Below are 13,059 nucleotides of genomic sequence, written 5' to 3' on the forward strand. Positions count from 1 at the left end.
CCGCTCCTCCACGAAGAACCAAGCCGCGCCACCGAGAGAGCCCCGCGACTCACCACACCGCGCAGAGGAGACCGGCCACTCGCTGCTCGCCAAGACTCCATCTTGGCCGAGCCATCGCAGCGCCGCCACCACCAGCCTGGCCGTGGGTTTGCTCCGCTGCCTCCAGATGACGCCGCCACCGCCCAAGCACACCACCACACTGCTGCCAGCTCCGTCCAAGCCCGCTACCCTGCCAGACTCCATGTTGCGCATCCGCCGCCATCCTCCTCCACCAGCAGCCGCAGATCTGTCCAAGACGAGTCCCGCCACGAGAGAAACGCCGCGCCGCCACCGGCACGCGCGCTCCGCCACGACGACGCGCCTCCACCGGCCAGCGGTTGCTCTGCCCCACGCCACCACCGCCAGCAGCGCCATCCGACACGCCGGCCTCCGGGATCTGCCGTCTTGAGTGAAGAAGAGGCCCCCCGCGGCCCCCGCTCCAGCCAAGGGCGAAGGAGATCCCGCCGCCACCGGCACCGCGCGGGCTTTGCCCGGCGGCGGCAGGGGGAGAGGGAGCGGGTGGGGGTAGGTTCTGGCGGCTAGGTTTGGGGCGCCCCGGGTCGCCCGCGGGGGAGCGACGCGGGGCCAAGAGTTCTTGGGGCCGAGTTCCAGCAAGTTATCTTGCACTCGTGGATGAAACACCTCCAAGTTATCCTTTGAAACTCTGAATACTGCCTCTCGAGTCTCGAGTGACACGCGTCAACCTAGTCAAGCACTTTGACTTGGTTCGCCGTCACCTGCGCTCACCAATCCCACTCCGCTCCACTCCATTCCTCCTCCCCGGACGAACTCCACCAAAGAAAAATTCGGCACAGGAGCGAAGCCCTAGGCCGCTCTCCCCTGCTCCGCGTCCATGGCGACGGACGCCTCCCCCCCTCCGCCGCGCAAGAGCCCGGGGCCTCAGCCGGCGGCGGACCCCCCTGAAGGCGCCTCGCCGCTGCCGGCGGGGTACATCTTCATGTGCAGCGGCGAGACCAGGCCCGAGTGCTTCAGGTACAGGGTGCTGGGCCTGCCGCGGGGGAGGCTGGACGCCGTCTCCCGGATCAGGCGCGGCGCCGCGCTCTTTCTCTACGACTTCCACGCCAAGCACCTCTACGGGCCCTACCGCGCCGACTCCGACGGCGGCCTCGCCCTCGAGCCCGCCGCCTTCCAGGGCCGCTACCCTGCCCAGGTACCGCCCCCGTCCCCGTCCCCTGGCGATTCGTGCTCATAAGGTCTGGAGTTTGGTATTAGTGGGTGGAGTATGCTGGGAATCATGGTTGATTGTGCGCGTATGAATCTTTCCACCCTAAAGAAAGAATGGAGCTTGAGGATTTACGGCTCCATGTGTCACTGAAATGTGGGTCCTGGTGCCACATTTCAGTGGCAAATCACCAGGTTCAACCTTTTTTAGACAGGATATTAAAGAAAGAGAAGAGTTTTCACTTTTCACCAAGTAATTAAGCCACTATCACAAGTTTACGATGCGATGATTGATGAAAAGTTGGGAGTCAACTCAAGGACTGATGCTTGTAGCATACAGGGAGAACCTGAAATACATTAGTTACAAGTTAGAACAGTAATGTTTCATTCTCCAGCCATACAAGCATTTTGGGTCGCCCACTGTCGGTCCCTCTTAATCAGTCGTAAACTAATTTTGTAATTTACTACTGGCTTTGGCAATGAACTTTGCCGCACTTTCTTTTACGCATGGTGAAAACTCATTTCCAGTGCTATTAATGATACGTATTTTGTAAGTCCGTTATCTCCCAAAGGAGTCGTGACTATTTTAATTTTCTGAAATTTGATTCATCTTGGCTCATATTATGCTCTTTAGTTTCCAGTGACATCCAGCAATCAACTTCATAGGTTAGCTATACATTATTATTATTGTTCATAAACTGAGTGTTTAGTGTTCTTCTGCTGTGTGCAGGTCAAATTTGTGATTGATGGTGATTTCATGCCTATCCCAGAGAGTAGCATAAGAAATGCCATAAGAGAGAATTATTCCCGTGGGAAATTTTGGCCTGAACTTACCTTTACGCAAGTAAGTGGGAACCAGTGTTTATTTATGTTTTGTACACTTCAGGAGAGGTGAAACGAACTGTGCTGAATCTTTCTTGTATACTTGTAACTCCTGTACAAAGAGGTTCTAACTTCAGGCAGTCTGCCAGATGAACACTCATTTTCGCTTATGTATGGTCTTTTGCATACAGCAAAGTATCAAATTAGTCAATTCACATCTTGCTGTGCCTAGTTTGAACTTTGAACAGTAGTTTCCACCCTTACTTCAGTACTTGCTGTTACGGTGTAAAGTGTAAACACATGTAGAAGCAAGTCGAGATTGATAGGGATTATTATGTAATCTGTATTCACTATGGTTTAACTTTGAAGAACTGAACTTATCTTTGCAATGCGTTTATCCTCCCATCTTTCTGTTCTGTCTTAATTTTATCAGTCCTTAGCTGTGAACTATATCATGCATTTACCTGCACTGAATTTTCAATGTTTTTGGTAATTCTGTTGTAGGTTGAGAAACTGAGAGCATTGTTCCGTCCAGTTACTTCACTGCCAGTGCCAGAGGCACCACCCCTGCATTATGTTGACAACAGGCATCCCGCTCAATCTGCTGCTTTTCTGCCTCCTTCAGCTTCATACCCAACACAGCCAACTTCTTATGTGCATCACCCAAGCACTTTTGCTCCTACTCCAGCTGCTCATCTGGTGCCAAATCAACCTTACCCACGCCCAGATTCTCACCTTCCTGTGACTGCTCAATACACAACACCTGCTTACTATGCGACCCCAACTGCGTATCCGTATCAAGCAGGTTATCAAGCATATGGTCCACCTCCTGCCACCTACCACTACGCCCAAGCGCCTCCTTTGCAATATCACTATGCGCAAGCCCAACACCCTGTGCCAGAACATGTTACAGACCCTGCCTATTCCTCTGATCCCTACTATGCTGCTAATCGGAATGATCCATATCGATATGATGCTGTGAAATCTCATTACCAGGAAACTACTTCTGGGAGGTATGTATGGTAGCCACCGATTGGTCCTAGTACTTTCCTCTTTCCTAGTATCTGCTACATGCGAAGAAATCATTTTACAAAACAATCTGTATACATCCGTCAAATGTCGGCCCGTTGATGTCTCGAAACCGCATTGTTCAGCTAGTCTAGATAGTTCCAAAAAGAAACTACTTGCAGGGACAATGTGGATATAGATACATACTTTGCGTGTTGGAACTGCCCATTTATTCATGTGTTTTTCCTTGTGGCTACATGCACAAATAATTGATGGGTTTGTACTTTTGCCTCGTACGTTCTTGTGTTTCAGAGCTGCCTATGGTGCACCACCACATGAAGCAGCCGCGACGAACCTGCAGCTCGTCAGGCACCATGGGTACGCTCCAGGCAGCGAGGGTGCAGCCGGAGGAACCCCACAGCGCAGTGCTGAAGGAGCAGCGCCGGCGACCGATGATGACAACTGGCCGCCCGCCCCAGCGACCACACAGGCTGTGCCATCGGTGCATGGCGTCGCAGCTGCACCAGCTTACCTGTGACCATTCAGTTCTTTTTGCTGGTGTGCTTGACCAAGGGACTGGGATTTCAGACCGGTGAAAGATGGCATCGCTCTCGTTTCTGCTGATGTGTTTGGTATGATGTACAGATGGATTCAGCTGCTGCTCTTTGGTTTGCTAGACTAGTGGTACTAACTGGTAGCCTAGCACGATCCTTGACCGTTTTGCGCAAGTTGTTGAGATGGGTCATTGTGTTTGTGGGTGTTTTTTTTGACAAAATTGACTCCTTATCGAAAGTTCAGCCAAAAGATAATCCTTTTGCTCAACTGAGTGAAATGAAGTTTCCAGTACAAGATTCTCACCGTTTTTTTTTAATCAAATCGAGATAGCAATCGTAATCCAACTCCCTGAAGAGATGGTTTTCCCTCTCAAGGTTGCTGGAAAAAAAATCCAGAGATATTATGATGCTAAATCACCCAGAATTATTACAAGATAAATCACCCATAATTATTACAAGTATTATTGTTATCTTGATGTTCATGATGATAAGTCACATGAGAGTCCTGCATATTTAAAATAGGATTTTTGTTGTATCTCAAATAAGTCGAGTAGTTGTCCAATGATGAATTTGGAAGACGTTCATAGTCTGAACCGCGGTGTCGTAGTCTTTTGGCACAACGATCACCAATGTAGCGCGGCCGTTGGATCCTCTGCGCCGGTCGATCTCAACGGCGGAGGACGCGCCCGACGCGAGCCCCGCAACCCCATTGGAAATGGCGCTGTCGGCGCAGGCCGCCGTCGCCCCGCGTCTCCTCCACCCTCCCTCGCGCCGGCTCACGTCTGCTCCAAGTACGGCGCCTCCTCTCCTGCCCCTCCTCCGCTCCGGCTCCGTCTACCCCCGGTGGACGCGGCGGGCGAGCGTGCGGGTCCGCGCGGGCGCCGGCGGCGGAGGCGAGCGGAGGAGGGAGTCCCCGTACGAGGTGCTGGCGCGTGGCGCCGTCGGCGTCGCCCGCGGAGATCAAGCGCGCGTACCGGCGCCTCGCGCTCAAGTACCACCCGGACGTCAACAAGGAGGTGCGGTGCTCCCATCCAAGCAGCAGGATTCAGCGATGGAACTAGCTTCAGTACTGCTACCCCAATGGAGATTTTGCTGACCAACCTCCTGGTTCAATGCAGGCGAATGCTCAGGCCAAGTTTCTGAGGATCAAGCACGCCTACAACACGCTGATGAGCTCGGAGGGCCGGTCCAAGTACGCCGATGCAGAAGAGGAGTTCGATTGGCTCGGTACTGACATCTCCTCTCTTCTCTTCTGCTCCAACAAACCATGTTTTGTTATACTCACTGAGATGGGCATCTCATTGAAGTTTTCTGCCAAGAAACTACTGTACTTGTAGATTTAAGGTTCCATTGCAGTCTTCTTTCTTTGAATCTGCAAGTAAATAAGATACTTATTCAGACGTAAACAAGCGTGATTGATCGAAAAGTGTTCATTTCGCTGACACCGCTCCGGTTCTCATTTTGTAGCGGCTATCATTAAAAGCATGGAAGCATATCAATATCAGGACTCGGATGATGACCTGGATTTAGACTGGAAACCTGAAGGCCTGTGGGAACAAGTGTTTGCGTACTCTCTAATTATATCCATGCTTATCTACGTTCTCACATAATGCACTTAGATATGTTTGTTATATATACTTGGATGTTCTCACACTTTTAAGGATGTGAGAATACACTTGTGTTCCTAGTTGTATATGCACCGTATATGGTTTTTTTTTAATATTTTAATAAAAACTCAAAATAGGTAAGAACTATTTTGACAAAAAACTTGACTTACCTTTGCACTAGTATATAAATTTTCACGAAAAAAATAAAAGTTGACTTCACAGCAAAAAAGTCAAAATTAATTTGCTATTATAGGTCACTATTCACACTATTTTAGCCAAAAATTTGTCTTTTTTGAAAAGAAGTCAAAGGGATATTTTCTTTTTGTGGATTTTTTTTCTCACGGGTACAATAAAAGGTGAAGTTTATTTCAAAAATATTTTCAGGATTTTTTTAATTTTTTGTTGAATTACTATTTTTTTCCATATAAGGTGTAGATGTCCACATAGACCACAAATCCGCCTCCCATGCTTATCTACCTTCTCACATAATGCACTTAGATATGTTTGTTATATACTTGGATGTTCTCACACTTCTAAGGATGTGTGCATTTGCATTTCTAAAGCAAATCTTAAAAAAAAACACAAATAGGGGGAGCTCAATTTGTATGTCAATCATCTCTTCTTGATGCATTGTTTTTGTAATTATCTCATGCTATACTCAATGGCTTTGTCACCAATCATCAAAAAGCGGAGACTGAAAGTGGACCTCCATTACCCTAGTTGGGAGTGAAATTCACCTACGGTCGCTGGACTCATCCCCAAACTTGACATCGGTCACCGGACTTATGAATACCTTGATAATGGTCATGAACGTTACATCAGTGAACAGAGACGGTCACCGCGTACGGTTTGGCTTCGTATTACGCCTTACGTGGCATACAGTTTGACCACTTGACCGACAATGTGACAAAAGTGTGTGTGTGTGTGTGTGTGTGTGTTGGGGGGGGGGGGGTCATAAAAGCTCCCTGTACCTTAGTGTACAATTTTTCGTCAATCTTCCTAGCCTCTCCCTCTCTCATTTCGATCGCGGTTGAGGCGGGAAGATAAGGGGTTAGGGGGGAGTAAGTGGTGGACTTGATCAACCACCGGCGGCTTGATTGGCGACGAGATGTTTTGTCTGGAGGAAGGCTCGGGCAATGCCTGTTCGTCAGAGGCAGGTGGGTTGAAGGAGACGCTAGTAACCGATGGCCCCTGTTGTTTGTCACCCGGAGAATGAACCACCACCCAATGGTAAGTGCCCAATGATCCACCCTTTTCTGCTCGAAATCATGTGGCGTCATCCATGTTTGGTGTCGCATTGCCATAGTCAATCGATTTTGAGCATGTACCATGTCAAAATCGGGGTTCCGTGCTAGGGTTTGGAGTGGGGTTTTGGTAGGATTTAAATATAGGGACATTGAGGTCCAAATCATGTGATGTTGTCGTTCTTTAGTATTGCATTGCTATAATATATTCACTTTGATTTAGCATGACAAAATCTTGATGTTGCGATAGGGTTTGGACTGGTCGGTTAGGGGAGGGTGTAAATTTGGGGCTTTTTGTTTATGATGTTTAATTATGTACTCTGGATGTTGCATTGATGCAATACATTTACGTTGGGATGTTGTATATATGCACATATGAAGATAACCCATATCTGTCTGTTCAGACATGGCAGGGAGAATTTACATGGAGAATGGTAGACATAAGAAGTATGGTGGCTAGAGACTTTGGTATGTTCACATAGACAAGATGACTTGGTGACCATCGGTTGTGGATGATCTAATAGAGGAGACAGGTTATGAGGTGGGAAGGATGAAAATGTATTACCGTATGCCTGGTCTACAAGTAAAAACTAATGGACTTAAAGAAATAAATGATCCTTATGGCAATATGAGGGCCTTTGTGACCTTTAGGCATCACTTCATGGATATATACCTGGTCCATGATGAAACCATTAGGGATTTTGATAATGTTGTGAGATTTCCAATTATAAAATTACCTCCTATCGTTAGCTCTCTTAAGCTTGGAGCTGTGGGAGCATAGTCCAAACCTATAAAAGTGGCTAGGCCTATAGTAGAGGAAGCAAAGTTCATGTGTGCAGCTACATTACTGAAGAAGAAAGGCAAGAGAGTGGCTGATATGGATGTTGCTAACAGTGCTAAGTATGGTGATGAGACTGGAGATGTGAATGACAGTGGAGACGCAATAGAATCATCAGATGATGACAGTGGCATTAACTACAATGCAGAAATTGCAGACAATGACTATGCCATCTCAAAAGGAGATGATGATTTGTATGTCAACGATTTCTTTGATGAAGAAGAGAAAAGGAATGAAGAACATGCAGAGGATTCAAAAGATGATGAGCTACACAGGCCAAAGTCTGATGAAGATGGAGTTAAGATGAAATTCAAAGCATTTAGGTATGATGATATTCTATGTCCTATTCCATCTGGGCAAGTGTTCTAGAGTGTTGAGCTACTTAGGAAGGTTGTCAAAGAATATTCACGCAAGAACAGGGTCAACATCAAGATAACATCTAATGACAAGATGAGGTTGACTGTACGGAAAACCACCAGCAATCTTGATAGGGTGGTGCGCATGACCGGAAGTACCAGAAGGGATCACACATGGGGGGTTTACCTAGGTTTGGACCCTCATCTTGGAGGTAACACCCTACTCCTGCTTTAGTTTTTGATTGATGGGGGGAACGCCTCGTGTGAGGGGGTTACAATATCTATGGAGATGTTGCTATCGAGACTGTGACTTGATGTCAATGCCCTGAACTATCCTAAGGTATCACCTTATAAAGGGGGGCGAGTCCTAGGGTTACTTGGTTTGCTAACTGGCCTGGAGCCCTGATCGGTACGAGGGCTTCTTGACTTGCATGCCAAGATGAAGATACTTCCGGATTGAGGGCTTCTTGTGGGACGAGGGGCTCTGGCCACACCTTGTCTTGTTGGGACCTAAGGCCGGCCCATCGACAAGCCACCCTCGGTTCAGTACACCGTCAGTAGCCCCCGAGCTTGTTTGGAGTTTTGGCCATGCTTTTTCCAAATTTCTTGAGGACGAAATCCGGACAAGCTCCTCCCATATAAAATGATTGAGCTAGTCTGGCTTCAACTTATCCGGCCTTAGCTGGTTCGTCTTCTTTTCCAACTTTTACATGCAGAGATCATTTGACAATGTCATTGTGAGAACTAGCTGGTTCATTTCCTCTTTGCCTTGGATTGTAATTAACTTGTGGTCACATATCCGTAAACCTCAACGAGAGTCAAATACCATTTCTTGTGCTCTCTGTGGGATCCATACTCTTACTTCGAAAAAGCTAGAACTGTGCTTTGTGCACTTGCAAACCATCAAGGGGACGGTGAGCAGTTATAGCAGACCGGGCATAGGCAAGACAAAAAACAGACCCGAATCTTAGTTTGCGGCAAGAACAAGCGTGAAGAACAGGCACAACCAAAGAACATAGTAGATCCCCGAGTAGCTGGAAATACGAAAAGGAACGACGAGCAAGGACGTCAGATCAGGAATAGGCAAAAGCGAAATCAAGTCCGAACTTTAGTCAGTCGGAGAAGCAAACGACACGTTGGCGGACGAAGCAAACAGAGCGCCAACGAGCGGCAAAACCACCATGGAAGCTGGAGGAACCGGGCACGGGATGTAAGAAGCACCTGGCGTGCACAACGTGTGGCATGCAGTGTGGAACGACGAAGATGAAGAAATCTCGACAGAAGCGAGAAGAGACATATGAGAGTTGGGGGCTACCCCACGCACAATGCAAACCCATTGCGAGAGACGGGTGCGACAAGAAACATGAGCCACTAACCAGCGGGACTAGAAACAAACATGTGGTTGGATGGTTAGAAGGACAATGATATCACCAGCCCACCAGAGAGTAATGGTGTTCATATTTTTCTGGATTTATTTCAAATTTTTCGGCGATGCACTTTCAGTGAAAGAAGACGTTCCTGTTGACTACAAGACATCCGTGGTGACTTCGTCAATCTTAAAATGATATGTCGATTCAGTCTCTCGAAGATGCTTATAGGAATAAGATGTGCGTCTCTGTGTTTATAAGGACACAATCACGGTCGCGCATACAACATCGATGCGAAGTTGCATGATAAGAGGAGAAAAGGAAGTATCTCAAATAAGCCCAGTACTTATTCAATGATGAATAGATCAAAAAATTTCTTGGAAAAAGAGAGAAAATGTTCATGACGATAATTCACACGCTAGTCTTGCATATTTAAAATGAGGTCCCGTGCATGCATCTTTCCGACACATACACTGTTGTTGTGTACTATACACAGTACATCTCATTCCACTTCTCTCTTTTCACTCAACTTCTCCATTCTTTTTCATTTGATTTTCATTTTCATATATCTTTTGGGTCAAAAGTGTGAATTTTGATATCTTTGCATATTTGGGTTCTTGGCGACAAGAGCTATTTAATGAGACCATTGTTGAATATATTTCCAGAAAAATGATTTTTGAATCTTAAAACATGATGAGACTTAATGAAACCACACAAAATTATAGACATTTGTCTAGCATAATGTATCGAAATGTTACATAAGAATTTATTGCGTCCCAATGTCAGGGATCTTGGTAGCACTTGGTAAATTTGTTTAAAAAATAATATTACGAGTTTGAATTTAACATGTATTCTTATGAAGTTATAGTAGGGTTTTTCATGTTCTAGAGTGCATCACTTTGTCACATAAAGTTTTACACAAATATTCAAAACATTTATGAACTAGAATCTCAGTTCAAAAGATAAAATGCATTCAAACTTGAAAATAAGATGGAAAAAACACGGGTGGGTAGAACATGGCATAGACCGCACAAAGGTAGCTACAGGAAAAGCTGCCAGCATTGATGGAGGAAGTGGGCACGCATATGCATATAACCAAATCTCCAACTAGATCAAGGGCTGAACCATGCAGGGCCGTTCCTGACATTTCAGGGGCCCGGGGTGAAAGTAAAACACGGGGCCCTTTAATATAAACATAAAATACTAGTGTATAATTTGGCCTCGGCTCTTGAACATCCTAATACATATGTGTAAATATCTCCTGCAGCTAGCCCATTAATTATCATTAGGTAAATATGAAAGCATAGCTTAGATTCTCCCTCTAATTTGAACTCCAAAGCACGTCATATACAAATTTCTAGGCTACAGATCGGTGATCCATTTTATGAAATGATAAAAAGAAGCAAATCAGGATATTTAACATGAAGCTATGTCCGTATTTCATGTTGTAATCAAAAACTGATCATACCTGGATATTGACTAGTTCTTGTGAAATAGAAATATGCTAAAAGTCACGAAAACAGTATCCGCTAAACTTTGAAAATACTTTTAAAACAACACCGTTCTGGAGATACCTCGGCAACCATTAATCCAAACTGAGCAAACTGGTTTCGATTGAAATACAATCAACGACCATTAGAAAGTTGATTTTTGTGTCATCTCGAGATTAAGCACGGATAGTGCAGTTTTCAGCACACTAACCTTATCCAATGATTGGATTATCAAAAAGCAATTCTCGGCATCGACTTCAATTAACAAAAAGCAAATTCGGGAACCAGGGACTAGGGACTACCAGAGGGGTTACCTTTGAGCTGTAGATCATGGATTTAAAAATCAACTGAGATTCTGACGATCTGATCCAATGTAAGCAGACCTTGTTCGCTCTTGTCCTTTGCTCCTGCCTGCTGCTGTGCGGTGACAAGGCGAGGCGAGGGCGCTAGATCAGGCGATGATCAGGAGATGACAAGGGCGCTCGGCGCGAGGGGAAATTCATCCTTCGCCAGCGTCGTGCATGATACATCGCCCCTCCTTGAGATCTTATCTTTTTTTTTCTGAGAAGACCTTGAGATCTTATCTGATTGATCAGGCCGTGCGGTTTTCTTTCCGAGAGATCGTGCATGTATTTTTTAGGCACAAGTCGTGCGTGCATGCATGGTTGCCATATCAAGTTGTATACGTACACGCAAAAGGACTGAAGCCATGCTACGATCCAGATTCGTTTTCTTTCCTAGAAAAAATTGATTTTTTTTCAGCCGAAGCCATGGGCTACTTGCAAACCTGAGAGTGGGCCCTGCATCTTGGGGGCCCGGGGCGGCCGCCCCCCTGCCCCCCTCAGGGCCGGCCCTGGCACCATGCATGGGACATCCCGTGCATGGTAAATATGCTTTTCTCTATTTAAAACAGGATCTTGTATTTTGTGTCCTCAAATAAACCGGATCTATACTTCGGCGGCTAAAATTACAGTTTGCGTAAAAGTAGTAAGGTAGGTGCTGACACATCGAGAGGTTGCTAATCATCAGCTTATAACAGCGGCCGTTGGATCCTCAGTGCCGGTCGATCTGAACGGCGGAGGACGCGCTCGCCGCGAGCCTCGCAACCCCATTGCAATGGCGCTGTCGGTGCAGGTCTCCGCCGTCGCCGCCCAGCATGTCATCCCTCTCTCACGCCGCCTCGCGTCTGCTCCGGGCCCGGCGCCTCCTCTCACTCTCCACCGGTCCGGCTCCAGCTCCGGTCGGTTGGCGCGGCGGGCGAGCGTGCGGGTCCGCGCGGGCGCCAGCGGAGGCAGGCGGTCCCTGTACGAGGTGCTGGGCGTGGCGCCGTTGGCGTCGCCTGCCGAGATCAAGCGCGCGTACCGGCGCCTTGCGCTCAAGTACCACCCGGACGTCAACAAGGAGGTGCGGTGCTCCCCTCCTCTTCCCATCCAAGCAGCAGGATTCAGCGATGGAACTAGCTTCAGTACAGTTTCCTGATGGAGATTTTGCTGACAAGCTCCTGGTTCAATGTAGGCGAATGCTCAGGAGAAGTTTCTGAAGATCAAGCACGCCTACAACACGCTGATGAACTCGGAGAGCCGGCCCAAGTATTCGGGCGGCGGCCATGATGCACAAGAGGAGTTTGATTGGTTCGGTACTGAAATCTCTTCTCTTTTGCTCTAATGTCAAACTATATTTCGTGCCAGTCAGTAAAATGGACGTCTGATCAATGATCAACTACTGATCAGATGTCTTTGTTTTTCCGTACTTACTCAGATATAAGAAGTGTAATTGATCGAAAATGTTCATTTCATTGACACCACTTCGGTTCTCATTTTGCAGCGGCTGTCATTAAAGAGATGGAAACATATCTGAACTCGGAAGATGGCCTGGATTTAGAGTGCAAACCTGAAAGCGTGTGGGAAGCAGTATTTTCGTGTTTTCTAATAATCGCCATGCTTATCTTCGTGCATCAAGAAGACTTGATTGTCCTCATCAAGTTCTTATCATTAGAAGTGCGCATTTTCATCAAAAAGTGTTGTATGACAATCAACTCTTGTATCAGAAAGAGTTGATCGTCAGTGTTTATGTATTCTCTAATGATAACTGGTCTTATCGCCACTCTTATCTTCTATATACTATACCTGACATAAACATGATACTTATTGAGCTTATTTCATGTATAGCATATAATCTTACTATCTACTATCATGTTTGGCTATAAGTGGGACATCATTGGTGGCCCCCACAAAATGTATCTAGTTGTTGTCCTCATCAAGTTCTTAGTATGTACTTTCAAGGTTTTTAGTGAATCCAAGATTCACATTGAGTATAGAACAACCATACTATGAAGTGGGGCATAAGCAAATACTATGTTTGAACTCCAAGAACAGTTCCTAAGCCAAAATCCTCCAAATTCTACTCCATGGCCATCACTTTGTATGGGTTTCTCTAAGAGCCTTGTACCTCCGAAAATTTATCTTCCTACACTATCAACCCTCTTAGGGTTATTCATATTCAGGGAAGAAACCTAGTTTCAAGAATTCGGAGCCACCGCTTATGTTGTTCCA

The 13,059-nt window shown here is 46.4% G+C and overlaps 2 protein-coding genes and 1 pseudogene across 2 annotated transcripts; all 3 read left to right on the forward strand.

Moving 5' to 3' along the window:
• Positions 1–765: 765 nt before the first annotated feature.
• On the forward strand, positions 766–3,900 carry LOC123105698 (extensin). Its single transcript, XM_044527817.1, has 4 exons — positions 766–1,210; positions 1,952–2,065; positions 2,548–3,056; positions 3,364–3,900. The coding sequence occupies exons 1-4, from the start codon at positions 893–895 to the stop codon at positions 3,587–3,589; spliced, it is 1,167 nt and encodes a 388-aa protein (XP_044383752.1). The 5' UTR covers positions 766–892; the 3' UTR covers positions 3,590–3,900.
• Positions 3,901–4,033: 133 nt separating this feature from the next.
• LOC123105702 (chaperone protein dnaJ 39-like) lies at positions 4,034–5,794 on the forward strand (annotated as a pseudogene).
• Positions 5,795–11,382: 5,588 nt separating this feature from the next.
• Positions 11,383–12,632, forward strand: LOC123105701 (chaperone protein DnaJ-like). Its single transcript, XM_044527820.1, has 3 exons — positions 11,383–11,911; positions 12,023–12,143; positions 12,332–12,632. Exons 1-3 carry the CDS (start codon positions 11,624–11,626, stop codon positions 12,562–12,564), a joined length of 642 nt encoding a protein of 213 aa, XP_044383755.1. The 5' UTR covers positions 11,383–11,623; the 3' UTR covers positions 12,565–12,632.
• The last annotated feature ends 427 nt before the right edge of the window (positions 12,633–13,059 follow it).

This window comes from Triticum aestivum, chromosome 5A, assembly GCF_018294505.1.
Source record: "Triticum aestivum cultivar Chinese Spring chromosome 5A, IWGSC CS RefSeq v2.1, whole genome shotgun sequence".
Lineage (NCBI taxonomy): Eukaryota > Viridiplantae > Streptophyta > Magnoliopsida > Poales > Poaceae > Triticum > Triticum aestivum.

Excerpts from the sequence above, each read along its gene's own strand:
- LOC123105698 (XM_044527817.1), top strand. The coding sequence starts at position 893 with ATGGCGACGGACGCCTCCCCCCCTCCGCCGCGCAAGAGCCCGGGGCCT. Across the intron at positions 1,211-1,951 it reads AGGGCCGCTACCCTGCCCAG|GTCAAATTTGTGATTGATGG; the intron begins GTACCGCCCCCG and ends TGCTGTGTGCAG. Across the intron at positions 2,066-2,547 it reads CTGAACTTACCTTTACGCAA|GTTGAGAAACTGAGAGCATT; the intron begins GTAAGTGGGAAC and ends ATTCTGTTGTAG.
- LOC123105701 (XM_044527820.1), top strand. The coding sequence starts at position 11,624 with ATGGCGCTGTCGGTGCAGGTCTCCGCCGTCGCCGCCCAGCATGTCATC. Across the intron at positions 11,912-12,022 it reads ACCCGGACGTCAACAAGGAG|GCGAATGCTCAGGAGAAGTT; the intron begins GTGCGGTGCTCC and ends GGTTCAATGTAG. Across the intron at positions 12,144-12,331 it reads AGAGGAGTTTGATTGGTTCG|CGGCTGTCATTAAAGAGATG; the intron begins GTACTGAAATCT and ends CTCATTTTGCAG.